The sequence below is a fragment of the Salvelinus sp. IW2-2015 genome, linkage group LG3 (assembly GCF_002910315.2).
Source record: "Salvelinus sp. IW2-2015 linkage group LG3, ASM291031v2, whole genome shotgun sequence".
Lineage (NCBI taxonomy): Eukaryota > Metazoa > Chordata > Actinopteri > Salmoniformes > Salmonidae > Salvelinus > Salvelinus sp. IW2-2015.
In genome coordinates, this window is record NC_036840.1 from 20698496 (window position 1) to 20712460 (window position 13965).

A 13965-nucleotide genomic window follows, 5' to 3' on the forward strand; every position below is an offset into this window, starting at 1 on the left:
CACTCAAAACATCTGAAATGTGTAATAAAAGCAAAGATTTATTTCCTGACTCATTTTTGTAAACTGCATAATATCAAAGCAACCAAAAAAGACAAACCACAATCAAATGAACCATGAATGAAGGTTAAAGTGAGACATTTCTGATTAAATAACTTAAGTACTGCTGTACTAATCCAAGGCTTTAGAACATTCTATGAAATCCTCAAGTTGTCAGCTATTTCGTTTTTTCGTCTCAAAATATAAACAAAATGGAGGCTACTCTAACACCACCTCTTCCACCGACTGGATCTGTTGCCGTGCCAACAGTTTCAAAGGCACCATGAAGGGGTTAAGGGGACAGAGTCCCGCCTTCTCCCAGTCAGGTTTTCTTTGCGTAGCCGTCCCTGACTTGGCTGACGCGTCATTGGTCGAGGGCGTTTGTCCCTGGGCTTGTCCATTGTCCTGCGAAGGTGCGAAAGTCTCAGTTCCCGCTCTTTCCTCTGTACTCTCCTGCAACGGCACAGCCCCATCCTTAGCAACGGAATTGGAACACCCGGCGACCAGGTTGACAGGCACCACCGTTGCAGCCACACCCTGATTGGTTGAGGTGCATTCCATCCCATCACTTCCCCGACCATCTGGGATTCCACTAATAGCCCCACCTCTTCCTACTTCTACCTGACTCTCCTGTTGTATTTGAAGTGGGGCCCCCACCTTGTCACCAGCATCTAGATTTGGGGGCGTTGTCACAGCAACAAGTATTGCTCCTCCATCTTGTTTTCTTTGATCTCCCGCTTTCGTTCCTTCTCCTCCCGCCGAGGACCAGGGCCTCCCAGTACCGGTGCCCTCCCGGGACACATTGGGAACCGGGGCTGAGAACCGTTCATGGACCTAGGAGTGAGAAGAAAACAGAGCAATGTTGTCAAATATATCTCAAAAGGGGAGATGGTAGAAAGAATATATTAAAAAGAGAAAACGTAAGATGGTGGAGAGGTCTGACTAGCAAAAGGGCAAACTCCCTCACACAGAAATGAGTGAGGTGGAGATCTATGACCCATCCGTAATTCTAGGCCTGGGCCCGTACTCACAAAGGGTCTCAAAGTTGGAGTGCTGATCTAGGATCAGGTCCCAACTCTTATTCCTTGCTAAATTAAAAAGCAAAACTGATCCTAGATCTGCACTAATACTTTGGGGATAAAGTTCCAGGTCTTATTCATTATGAATTAAAAAGCTAAACTGATCCTAGATCAGCTGGGCAATCTGATTTTAGATCTGTAGTTGAGTGTACAGTACCTGGAGCAGGTGGTGCTGCAGTCTGGCACAGTCCAGGAGGGGGAGCTCTTCAGGCAGAGACATCAGCAGGTCCAGTATTATAGCACTTTCTGGGGAAAAATAAGTCAAAGAAGAACAGGAACAAGAAGAAGATTATGATGAGGAAATGGGACAGACTGGCCAATCTTTTTGCAACATATGAAGGTGACAGAGCATGTTGACCACATTGGAAATAGCCTAGTGCTCTAATGTGTTATCCTCTTGACTCAAATGCATCTTTACAAGCAGTTGGTTGTATAACAAGCAGGTTGGGGTCAATTCCATTTCAATCCCGGTAAATTCCAGAACTACACAGAAATTCCAATTATCTTCAACGCTTTTCAAATGGGAATATGAACAATTGGAATTTGGTTAACTTTCTGAATTGACTGGAATTTAAAATGGAATTGACTCCAACCCTGGTAAGACATGTAGAATAAAGAAACCAGATTATCGACTGTCATAAGGTAAAAAGTGTATAACTGACACAGCCCCCACCCCAACAATAGCTATCATCTCACCCATAGGAGTCAGTCTGAAACATTCACTCTGCACGTGGACCATACTTAAGAACCGATAGATCTTCTCAAAGTCCACAATGCTCCCCAGGCCTGTGTATCTAGGTGTGTTCTCATCCGCATGTTTACTTTTCCTTGGCCCAGCCCCGGGATGCTGAGGCTGCGGCCTAATAGAGGAGGCTGCAGCAGAGGGCTGTTGTTGTTTTGACACATCGGCAGGGGCAGGAGAGGACATCACTGGCAGCTGAGTGGAAAGGACGTTGGACATGGTCTGCCCGTGCGCACCACCTTGTGGCACCGCCTGGGACTGCAGTGATGTAGTAGGACCAGACGATGAGGCAGAAAGGGACTGTACAGGCATTGGTACTGTAAGCAGAGTGGAAATGGCAGACCCTTCTTGATTCTGACTGAGGATGCTGGAGTTAGAGCAACCAGCCTGGGGTAGGGCTCCAACCGTAGAGGCTGGTGTAGTGGTCCTGCCTTTCTGTTTGGACGCGCCAGAACCGGGGTTCATTGTGGACGGCTGGGTGGTGGGAACACCAGAGACTGGTACAGAGACTGCAGGTGGTGGTTGGGGTGTAGAAGCAATGTTAAACACTATAGGGCTGTTAGATACCCCTGAGGGGGCTGGGTTTTTGGGGGAGATAGAGGTGGGTATGGGTCTAGGTGGGATGGTCTTGAAGTTGGAGCGTTGTTGCTTAGGGAGGTAGTCTTCTCGAGGCGGGTCCGAGTTGGTCAGGCTGCCGGGCTCTGTGGCTGAGATGACTAGCATCTGGAGAGAGGATTGAGGGAGAAGGGAAGAGAGCGATAGAGGGGAGATGGGATAGGGAGAGAGAGAGGGAGAGTTTGTAACTTTCAATCTTGAATACATCTAAATTTTATTGGTCATATACACATTTTTAGCAGATGTTATTGTGGGTGTAGCGAAATGCTTGTGTTCCTAGCTCCAACAGTGCAGTAGTATTTAACAATTCACAAAAATACACACAAATCTAAAAGTAAAATAATGGAATTAAGAAATATATAAATATTAGGACGAGCAATGTCAGAGTGGCATTGACAGTAGAATCGAATACAGTATATACATATGAAATGAGTAAAGCACTATGTAAACATTTAACGTGGCCAGTGATTCCATGTCTATGTATATAGGGCAGCAGCCTCCAAGGTGCAGGGTTGAGTAACCAGGTGGTAGCCGGCTAGTGATGTTGTAGTCCATATGTTTGCACTGTTTTCTAACATAATTGCCACTTTTGAGATACTTTCCCCTTCCCTTGAAAGTCATGGTATTGTGTAATTTTATATATATATAAATAAATAACTGAACAGACCTGAGCGAAGGCTGAGGTAATGGGTTCCTCCAGAGCTCCAGCCATATCATGGGCCAGCTCAGCCCACAGCTGGATGGGCTTTAGGGCTGCCTTCAGCTCAGACCTCTGCCTCTTCACCTGGCCCACCACCGCTCTCAGCACACGCATCATCAGAGACTCCAACTGGGACTGGATCTGGGAGGGAGAGTGGATGGAAGAGAAACACTAATTGGTGTGTTATGTATGAACATACGGTACAGAACTGGACACACACACAGTCTTGCGCAGCTAACCTTGTGGGGGCATACAATTCAGTCCCATTCAAAACAGCCTATTTTCCCTAACCCAAAAACCTAACCTAAACCCCCCTAGAAATAGCATTTGACCATATGGGAACCAACAAAATGTCCCCAGTTGGTCAAATGTTTGTTTGTTTACTATTCTTGTGGGGACTTCTGGTCGACAGACACAGAGAAAAATACATCTCTCACATGCACAATGAATGAGCGTGACCTCAATTTGAAATGCACTTTCTAGCTAACTTACTTCTTCTTTGGACTGCTTGGGAAGTTTCTCGTGCAGGGCCTCTATGTCTATTGCCCCGTGGATCCCGCCAGTCATCTTGTTCTGCTTGTTGAGGCACCGCAGCAGGACCTGTTGCTCCGTCCGACTCCATCCCGCGCACGCGAACGTTGATTTTCGCTTCGAGACAGTCTTTTCGGTCTTCTTGTTCACATAGCGCGTCGGTTGTATTCGAGAACGAGAGGGCGGCTTCATTGTGTTAGCTAGGTAGCAACGTTTAGTTGGATGGAAGACAAACAATTAGACAGGAGCTATCATAGCTAGCTCTGGTCCATGCGCATGCGTCGGATTTTCAAATAGCGTTTCGCGCTGACGTATTCGCGTGGACCAGAGCTAGTCGGGAGGTATACAAAGTGCTCAAGTCGTTTTCCTATTTTGGAGTAATGGCACACTGTACAGACAGAGACAAGTTATCCAGCAACACATTTGCTTTGATGAAAGGATATAGTAAAATGGAACGCGACAAAGAGTGCAGAGGCAACTCGTTTTCGTCGCGCGAAAGACCAGAGTTAGCTTGCTAACTAAAAAGCTATCCTTGTCCCAGTCCCTAAATTATAGTTTGTTATCGACGTGATAAAGTGCAAGTAGATACCTGTAAATGTTGAGTTTTATCCGGAAAGAGTGAATCCTGTTCTGTTTCTATACCTAACCTTGACAACACGTTTTCTGCTCAAGAATCAATACACTACGGACTGCCGCAGGTCCACTCGAGAAACGTGTACCACTCGAGAAACGCGTTCTGGAAATACAAACTACATTGTGTAATGATGTGAGTGACTTTTGCACATTAAAGGAAATATATCATAGGTTATAGTCGTATATGAAAAATAATTCTTTATGAAAATTTCAACAAAGAAAAGGATATTGGCAGCGGTGGGATTCGAACCCGCGCCCCCGAAGAGATTGGAGCCTTAATCCAGCGCCTTAGACCGCTCGGCCACGCTACCATTGCACACAGCATGAAGTGTATAAATTTATGTTTCATTTCGTTAAATTTGTCTGACTTTTGCTAATGGAGACCAGTAGACATATTCCACCATTTACACTACATAACCAAATGTATGTGGACACCTTTGCTGCTATAACAACCTCCACTCTTCTGGGAACGCTTTCCACTAGATGTTGGAACATTACTGCAGGAACTTGTTTCCATTCAGCCACAAGAGCGTTAGTGAGGTCGGGCACTGATGTTGGACGATTAGGCCTGGCAGCCAGTCGACGTTCCAATTCATCCCAAAGGTGTTCGATGGGGTTGAGGTCAGGGTTCTATGCAGGCCAGTCAAGTTCTTCCACACCAATCTGCACAAACCATTTCTGTATTTTTCTCACTTTGTGCACCAGGCAGTAGCTGTGTGTGGGTAAAATCACTGGGGAAGCCCCCCCCCCCCCATATTACTTGCTATGTGTTATAATAGTTCAATAATTAATTAATATGCCTTGCGAATGTGATATATAGGCATAAAGGCAGAGACAATAAGAAGACACAGTGGCAGAATAAATTCACCACACCTTTATTTGATCACAAAAAGTCCACAAAGCATATTGCATGTGGGTGATTTTGCAAATACGGGGCTTTATGTGTCTCAGGGTTAGATCTTTAATATAACATTTTCATTTAGATTTGTTTATTTCACATTAAGTAGAGACTAAAATAACCTTACATTTTTCAGCTTTCAAAATGTTTTTTATTTTATTTTCTAAAGTATTTCATGTCTGGATTTCACTGTTTTGCACTATTTTTGTCCTGTCTCACACCCAGAACATTTTACATTCTGTATGTACTACACTTATAAAAGTCTTCGTAATTACAACATTTTTAATGCACTTGTTTGTAGTTAGGATCGGACCCTTTTTTTCAATTTTCGCCTAAAATGATATACCCAAATTTAAAAAAAGAGTCAAATAAATGGAAACTACGTATATATTAGATATGCATAAGCCATTTGATACTTTTTTTTTACACAAAATACAGTCATCTCTAAGTATTGTGTCATCACCACAACAAGCAAATTACATGATAATAACCTAATTTCAACATTTTGTGTACTTGGTTACCATGGATATGAATAGTGACAGTGGAGCACATGGATGTCATGGAGGTGAATTTCAATTTAGATGCCAGGAAATTATAGAAAATAAAGGTAAATATGACTTTATACGTCATTACCAAATAGGCTATAATTTCATCAAATTATGTTCGATTTTTGAAATAATGTTTTCATTATGTGTATTTAGGATACATTATGTGCTAGCTGTTCAACTGGAGTTAGCATTCTAGAATCCCTGCTATTTACAGTATGACCAAATACTGTAAAGATGTCATTCCCACCACACGTCATTAACACCATATAACTGTGATGGTAAGGACCGAATGTAGTGGTAATGAGTGGTGGTAATGAGTTCATACATTTTACTTACCTTAAGACCTGAAAAGACAAACAAATTACATATATGATTATGGTTAAGTTGAAATTGGACACCTATGTGCAAAATAAGACCATTACATGTTGTATTGGGATAGGATGATTGAGTGATTTTGATGTCTATTTATGTGACCTACTATGGTATTATAATTTTTTAATTAATATAATAATTTTTTGTTTTAAAAATGTAATTATTTATTAAAAATTATTCTGTAAGATGCCCTCTAAATCAACCAAGGAGAGGACAAGGACGTACGCTATATATACATAGGTATGTGGACACGCCTTCAAATAAGTGGATCAAATTAGTGGATTCGGCTTTTTCAGCCACACCTGTTGCTGAAAGGTATATAAAATTGAGCACACAGCCGTGCAATCTCTATAGACAAACATTGGCAGTAGGATAGTCCATAATGAAGAGCTCAGTGACTTTCAACGCGGCACCGTCATACTGTAGGATGCCACCTTTCCTTCAAGTCAGTTTGTCAAATTTCTGCCCTGCTAGAGCTGCCCTGATCAACTGTAAGTGCTGTTATTGTGAAGTGGAAATGTCTAGGAGCAACAACGGCTCATTCGCGAAGTGGTAGGCCACACAAGCTCACAGGACGAACCCGCCAAGTGCTGAAGTTCGTAGCGCGTAGAAATCATCTCTCCTACAATGTAACACTCACTACAGAGTTCCAAACTGCCTCTGGAAGCAACGTCAGCAAAATAACTGTTCGTCGGGAGCTTCATGAAATAGGTTTCCATAGTCAAGCAACCGCACACAAGCATAAGATCAACATACACAATCACACTTCACCATCTGGCAGTCCGACGGACGAATCTGGGTTTGGCGGATGCCAGGAGAATGCTACCTGCCCCAATGCAGAGTGCCAACTGTAAAGTTTGGTGGAGGAGGAATAATGGTCTGAGGCCGTTTTTCATGCGTTGGGCTAGGCCCCTTAGTTGCAGTGAAGGGAAATCTTAACGCTACAGCATGCAATGACATTCTAGATGATTCTGTGCTTCCAACTTTGTGGCAACAGTTTTGGGGAAGGCCCTTTCCTGTTTCAGCATGACAATGCCCCTTTGCACAAAGCGAGGTGCATACAGAAATGGTTTGTTGAGATCGGTGTGGAAGAAATTGACTGGCCTGCACAGAGCCCTGACCTCAACCCCATCAAACACCTTTGGGTGAATTGGAACGAATAGTCTGGTCTATATCTTCAATAAAATGAAACACGTACAACTGTGACATTAAAATGTTAAACGTTATTTTTTTGTCAGTTGTTTTATATGAAATGTCATTTCCACCACACTCTGTCATTACCACAATGCTAAGTCATTACCATCACACCAAATATTTTAGAGGCAAAGGTTTATTAAATTGCAATTGATATCGATGATTTTTCCCATATATGAACCTTATACTGTATGCTTTTTCTTAAGATAATTTCTAAAGTAATGTAAAATTTTAAGATATTGATGTGGTAAATACATGTTTCTGGGTATCATCAAGGCATATATGGACATTTAGACATGACAATGATGAATACATGTAATTAAGAAGAAATAAAATTCACGTGAAATGTTACCTTAGGCACAATTTCTGTAAATTTCTTTTCAACTAAAATACCACATTTTATGACGCGGTGGTTATGACATTTCCCCTTGGGTATTTGGGGAAACCGATAAAAATCTTAAATAGTATATTCTCAGCCACTATTAGATCTTTTTTCCAGACAGAGTGAAGAAAATATTCAGATAGATAAAAAGCAGTTTCAAGAGGTTTCATTTTCCAAACCCTTTTACATCCAAAAGTGCCTGTATTAGCAAAATCAACCACGTACAGTAACAGACAGTTACATGACCTACAGCATGGTCAAGCAAGTTCATGTTTCCCAACATTTTCGGACCACAAAACAACTATTGATTTAGAACCAAAGAGAGTTACCCCAAGTCGCAAAGAAAACAGGAGCTGCCTCCACTATTCCAGCACCATTTCTGTTATGCTGGTGAATGAGGACCCAAAAGCGACTTAATAGAAACAGAGTCTTTATTCCAGTCTTTAACAAACAATGATACTCCTGGATAATATCCTAGGTAAATCCAAAACAGGAAACTGAAATCCTCTCGTCAGTAGAGAGGAACGACTGGAGACGCGACCACAGACTGCAGGTCGCTTCAGGAAGGCACAGGCCGTAGCTGACATAGACACCTGCTCACACGCAGCATCTGAAGAAGGCAAAAACACGACAGGGCGGAACAAGGACACAGAACAGCAAACATCAAACAAGAATCCGACAAGGACAGAAGCGGAAAACAGAGGGAGAAATAGGGACTCTAATCAGAGGGCAAAATAGGGGACAGGTGTGAAAGAGTAAATGAGGTAGTTTAGGAGAATGAGAAACAGCTGGGAGCAGGAACGGAACGAGAGAGAGAGAGAGCGAGAGAGGGAGAGAGGGAAAGAACCTAATAAGACCAGCAGAGGGAAGCACAGGGACAAGACATGATGATCAATGACAAAACATGACAATTTCAACTTCAACATCATCAAATCTTAACAAAGGGTTGCAGTTAGTTTCAGAATGGGTGGCAAGGAATACGTTCATTCTAAATACTTCAAAAACTAAAGCATTGTATTTGGGACAAATCATTCACTAAATCCTAAACTTCGACTAAATATTGTAATGAATAGGCCCTAATGTGGAAATTGAGCAAGTTGAGGTGACTAAACAGCTTGGAGTAACCCTGGATTGTAAACTGTCATGGTCAAAACATATTTAGACAACAGTAGCTAAGATAGGGACAAATCTGTCCATAATAAAGCGCTGCCCTGCTTTTTTAACAGCACTATCAACAAGGCAGGTACTACATGCCCTAGTTTTGTCGCACCTGGACTACTATTCAGTCGTGTGGTCAGGTGCCTCCAAAGAGGGACTTAGGAAAATTGCAATTGGCTCAGAACAGCTGGCCCTCGGATGTACACAGAGAGCTAACATTAATAATATGTATGTCTATCTCTCCTGGCTCAAAGTGGAGGACAGATGGACTTCATCACTACTTGTATTTGTGAGAGGTATTGACATGTTGAATGCACCGAGCTGTCTGTTTGAACTACTGCCTTGGCAGCAGCTAATGGGGATCCATAATAAATACAAAATCACCTCTGCTTAGTCTAATACAGTGACAACTAAAAGATACCAAAAACAATTTAGTCCAATCAACGTAAGCTAAATATGATGTGGCTGTCCATGGTTCTGATTTCTGTGTGTGCCTGTCAGTGTGTGTGTGTGTGTGTGCGCGCGCTCATGCAAGTAGAAAAACATGTTGACTCACCCTACTTGTAGAGAAACGACAATGCCATCCTCCTCTCTTTCATGTTGACGAAACTGTCATACAGTACACACTTTTATTTTTTGTTGTATCTATCTGGCTAAAATGCTTGCTTGCTAACCTAATTTCCATTCATGGGCAAAGTTAGCTAGTTAACATTAGCCTTCTGCATCTAGCTACATATTGAACTTCCTTCCTCTCAGGCCAAGGGCACAACAATGTATGAATTAATTGTTGGATCAGAATTGCCGTTATAATCATTGGTCAGTACGGAGAATTAAGTAAAACCAAAAGGCCATATCTCTATCTCCATCCATGGCTAATTTAGGAAAGGGCCCATTTTAGCTAGGTAGCTAGCTAGCCACTGGAGGACAACAATACAACCAGATGCAACAATTCAAATTTTTCTGTCAGTTATGAATGCTCTCAATGGGATTTGATAGGAGTGATGTCAGAATCAAAGCTGGCTTCTCTTGAGATTTCTTTTGGTGCACCAGGACCATTCACAGTTGAGCTCGCTCAGTTCAGGTCAATGCTGATTGGCTAACTGTTATATTTTTTTTATCAAGGGAGGCCAAATGCTCGCTGGCTTCTCTTGCCTTCAATGTTATGTGCGGCAATAATGTCATACTCGTTTGGACCAGACAGACACGGATAGATGGCCTACATGTAGAGAGACAGAGGGGCGCTGTTTTGCTCGCTCAGATGTTTTCTCCTTTGAGATACATTCAGCCTCTTGCGAATTGAAGGAAAATGATGAAACACAGAGAGACAAAATATAAATAGTTTTATGTTTTTTTGGGTTCCCTTGGCAGCCATGAATACACGCCACTGACACGGGGGCATTGTCATGCTGAAACAGGAAAGGGCCTTCCCAAACTGTTGCCACAAAGTTGGAAGCACAGAATCAAGCACAGAATCAACACCACTCCAGCTGACGTTTGGCATTGCGTATGGTAATCTTAGGCTTGTGTGTGGCTGTTTAGCCTTCATGAAGTTCCCAACAAACAGTTATTGTGCTGATGTTGCTTCTAGAGAGGACAGATTATTTTTACGCGCTACACGCTTCAGCACTCAGCGGTTCCATTCTGTGAGCTCGTGTGGCCTACCAGTTCATGGCTGAGCTGTTGTTGCTCCTAGACATTTCCACTTCACAATAACTCCACTTACAGTTGACCGGGTCAGCTCTAGCAGGGCAGAAATTTGATGAACTGACTTGTTGGATAAGTGGCATCCTATGACGGTGCCACGTTAAAAGTCACTGAGTTCTTCAGTAAGGCCATTCTACAGCCAATGTTTGTCTATGGAGATTGCATGGCTGTGTGCACAATTTTATACACCTGTCAGGAACAGGTGTGGCTGCAATAGCAGAATCCACTGATTTGAAGGTGTGTCCACATACTTCTGTATAGATAGTGTATCTTCCTATTGTAGCCTAGTGCGTTGGGCCAGTAACCAAAAGGTTGCTGGATTGAATCCCCGAGCTGACAAGGTAAAGATCTTTTGTTCTGCCCCTGAGCAAGGCAAAGCACCCACTGTTCCCCGGGTGCCAAAGATGTGGATCAAGGCAGTGTTGATTCAGAGCGTTGGTGCAACAGCTGTGTACAACAGTACCCCCTACTGGTTGTAGAGTGCAATAACTATTACACTTGGACAAGGTCATCTTTTTTTATTTAACCAGGCAAGTCAGTTAAGAACAAATTCTTATTTACAATGACAGCCTAGGAACAGTGGGTGAACTGCATTGTTCAGGAGTAGAACGACAGATTTGTACCTTGTCAGCTAAGGGATTCAATCTAGCGATCTTTTGGTTACCGGCCCAACACTCTAACCACTAGGCTACCTGTCGCCCCACTTGGACAACTTGATGATGTCCAAGTGTATTTTATTCAAGTTATCTCTTATTGCCCAAACAAAGACGATGTCAACTAACAACACAACAACTCCGGTTTAGGAAAACAAGATCGTTTTATCTGCAGCATGAACAGATAATATGATACTGATGTAGTAGTTGTGATGAAATGTTTGTGACACAATACGTTTGTATTACAATTAGGATAAACATAATGCTTTCTCTGCAGCCTGAGCCTACGATTGTGCACAATGATGTAGCCTAGTTGTGATTTGTGCCATTGTCACTTAGTCGTGACTGTCTCAACTTCTCTCTATCTGCACAGCTACAGCAGATAGTGGTGAATTTCTGCTGTAAATGGAGAGATAAGGGAGTTTTAATCCCGAAGCCTATCCTGTCCGGAAGTCTTACAGGAAGCCTGTTATGATAAGCACAGTTATATTTAAATAGCTAATCCTTTCTTCTTTTCCTCCTCACTACAACCTCTACCTCTCCCTTCCCCCCCCCCCCCCTCTCTCTTCTCCATACCACCACCCCCTGCCCCACGTCTATATTTAGCCCACACAGCCTCCCTACTGTGTATCCAAAATAACTTCAATGACACACATTAGGGCACTGAAGCCTCTCCTTTCAGGCCAGAGAGTCCTGTCGAGGATGTAAAAGCAAATATGTTACAGACATGGTAAGAAACACATTGATAAAGAGATTACCTTCGTAAATAGCATAGGTTATGTGTGAACGACTAGGTCGTATGGAATGACAAATCGAAGAATATATTGTCAAGAAGTAATGGATGTAATGGAGAGAATGATAGAGGGGAGGGAGAGATGAAAAGAGAGAATGATAGAGGGGAGGGAGAGATGAAAAGAGAGAAAGAGAGAGGGGGGGTGGGGAGATTGAGAGGTTCACAGTTTTCATTTGGACAGGAATATTTTTGCAGTGCCTTGCTCCTCGAGTTTAAGCTTGACCTCAACAGGGTCAAGGTTTGGGGTCAGAGGTCAGGGGTCAGGGGTGACAGCTGAAGAAGAAGAAACAGAATATCTCAGGGAAGATAAATATGTCACAACATCATATCAGGCTGTGTCCCAACTGGCATCCTGTTCCCTATACAGTACACTACATTTGACCAGGGCGGTGACATGACTGAAGAAGGTGTAGCCTAAACAAACGGTTAAAGGCCAGGTCCGCAAGTAGCCTAGTTTTAGAACGGCCCATGAATGTATGATAGAATGAAAAAAACGTAGCGATGGTATTATGGGTCATATCGTTTGAATGATAAAGGCTATAATCAAGCTGTTTTCTCTGAGGAAAAAAAGATGGAGACTTGGCTACGATGGCTACAGAACCTGGCTATGAAATGCAGTGGTGACAGTGGGAGGGTTGAGCGAGACTACAAATTCAAAGACAGCCTACTTTTCTATGCTCAAGGGAGAGAAAAACTTAGTTAAGCTGTTGTTTTACTATTAAACTCAATGCTGCTATTGTTTAAAATTTCGTAAAGCAGCTTGTGACTCTTAACTGGCTGGTGATAACTGGTTAGCTACAGGGAAGCAAGAGAGTCGCCTGCGCGATTTGTATAATCGGAGGCGGAGCCTGAGCCGGAGCGGAGCCTGTCTGCCTGCCTGCCCACACTCCTTGCTTGCTCCCCCGCAGCTCACCAGCTTATGTAGGCTGGCTGTGTGTGCTGGCGTGTCCTTCCCACTGCTGAACAGATATTAATTGTGCTTATCCCTGAAAAGCTCTAAATCGCTCCAAAATCTCTTGTCCAGTCCACTTAGTAGTCAGATTTTAGTCAGAGAGATAATTTCGTCTCATCTCGTTTTAGTCAACTGTTTACTTATAGTCTCATCAATTGCCACTGAAAAATAGGTGTTTGATGAATATTTTAGTCACTAATTTGGGTTAGGTTTAAGATTAGGGTTAGGATCGAAATCAGATTTTAAGAAGATACATTTTAGAAATAGGCAGGGTTTAACCATTTGTGGCTGTGGTAACTAGTGATGACCTTGAGCCACTGCTGCATGAAGATTCTACAGATGTAGGATCTAAATTTGATCACCATGTTGCAGGATAACTTTCCTACAATGCATGAAATGTTAAACTTGTTTTGTTTTTTAGGTTTAAAAAAGCTTCTGAAGTTTGTAATTTCCACTTTGAAATTTCAAACTTGATTTTCCCTTACAAAAATGTATCAACACCCACAAAAAATGTCCAACAATTATAATCCACATTACAATAAACATTTTGTGTTGCTGCAGGATTATTTTCCTCCCGTAGCAAACTGGCTCAAATTAAGATCCTACATATGTATATACAGTTCACCCAAACATTCCCCCACGTAGGTTGGTGTCATAATTTATTCATTTGGATTTATTCAATGGGAGGGGAGGTATTTTAAAGTGAGGAAATAGAATTTGCTGAATTTAAAATAAAACACAACATGGGGTGAAGAGGAATTTGATAACCTCATTGGGGATATCTGTCACGTTCTGACCTTAGTTCCTTTCTTTTGTCTTTTGTTTTAGTTGGTCAGGGCGTGAGTTGGGTGGGTAATCTATGTTTTCTATTTCTGTGTTGGTTTTCTTTGTTTGGCCTGATATGGTTCTCAATCAGAGGCAGCTGTAAATCGTTGTCCCTGATTGGGAACCATATTTAGGTAGCCTGTTTTCTGT

At 42.4% G+C, this 13965-nt stretch overlaps 1 protein-coding gene and 1 non-coding gene across 2 annotated transcripts; both read right to left on the reverse strand.

Annotated features, from left to right (window-relative positions):
* Nucleotides 1–18: 18 nt before the first annotated feature.
* snapc2 (small nuclear RNA activating complex, polypeptide 2) lies at nt 19–4424 on the reverse strand. The gene is made up of 6 exons (XM_023970774.2): nt 4293–4424; nt 3665–3903; nt 3140–3313; nt 1812–2580; nt 1273–1361; nt 19–870 (listed from the first exon to the last, which is right to left on the reverse strand). Exons 2-6 carry the CDS (start codon nt 3893–3895, stop codon nt 256–258), a joined length of 1878 nt encoding a protein of 625 aa, XP_023826542.1. The 5' UTR covers nt 3896–3903; nt 4293–4424; the 3' UTR covers nt 19–255.
* A 141-nt stretch (nt 4425–4565) lies between these two features.
* trnal-aag (transfer RNA leucine (anticodon AAG)) lies at nt 4566–4647 on the reverse strand. Its single transcript has one exon. It is a non-coding gene; the product is annotated as a tRNA-Leu (tRNA).
* Between the last annotated feature and the right edge of the window lie 9318 nt (nt 4648–13965).

Excerpts from the sequence above, each read along its gene's own strand:
- snapc2 (XM_023970774.2), bottom strand. The coding sequence starts at position 3,895 with ATGAAGCCGCCCTCTCGTTCTCGAATACAACCGACGCGCTATGTGAAC. Across the intron at positions 2,581-3,139 it reads TTACCTCAGCCTTCGCTCAG|ATGCTAGTCATCTCAGCCAC; the intron begins GTCTGTTCAGTT and ends TCCTCTCTCCAG. Across the intron at positions 871-1,272 it reads TGCAGCACCACCTGCTCCAG|GTCCATGAACGGTTCTCAGC; the intron begins GTACTGTACACT and ends TCTCACTCCTAG.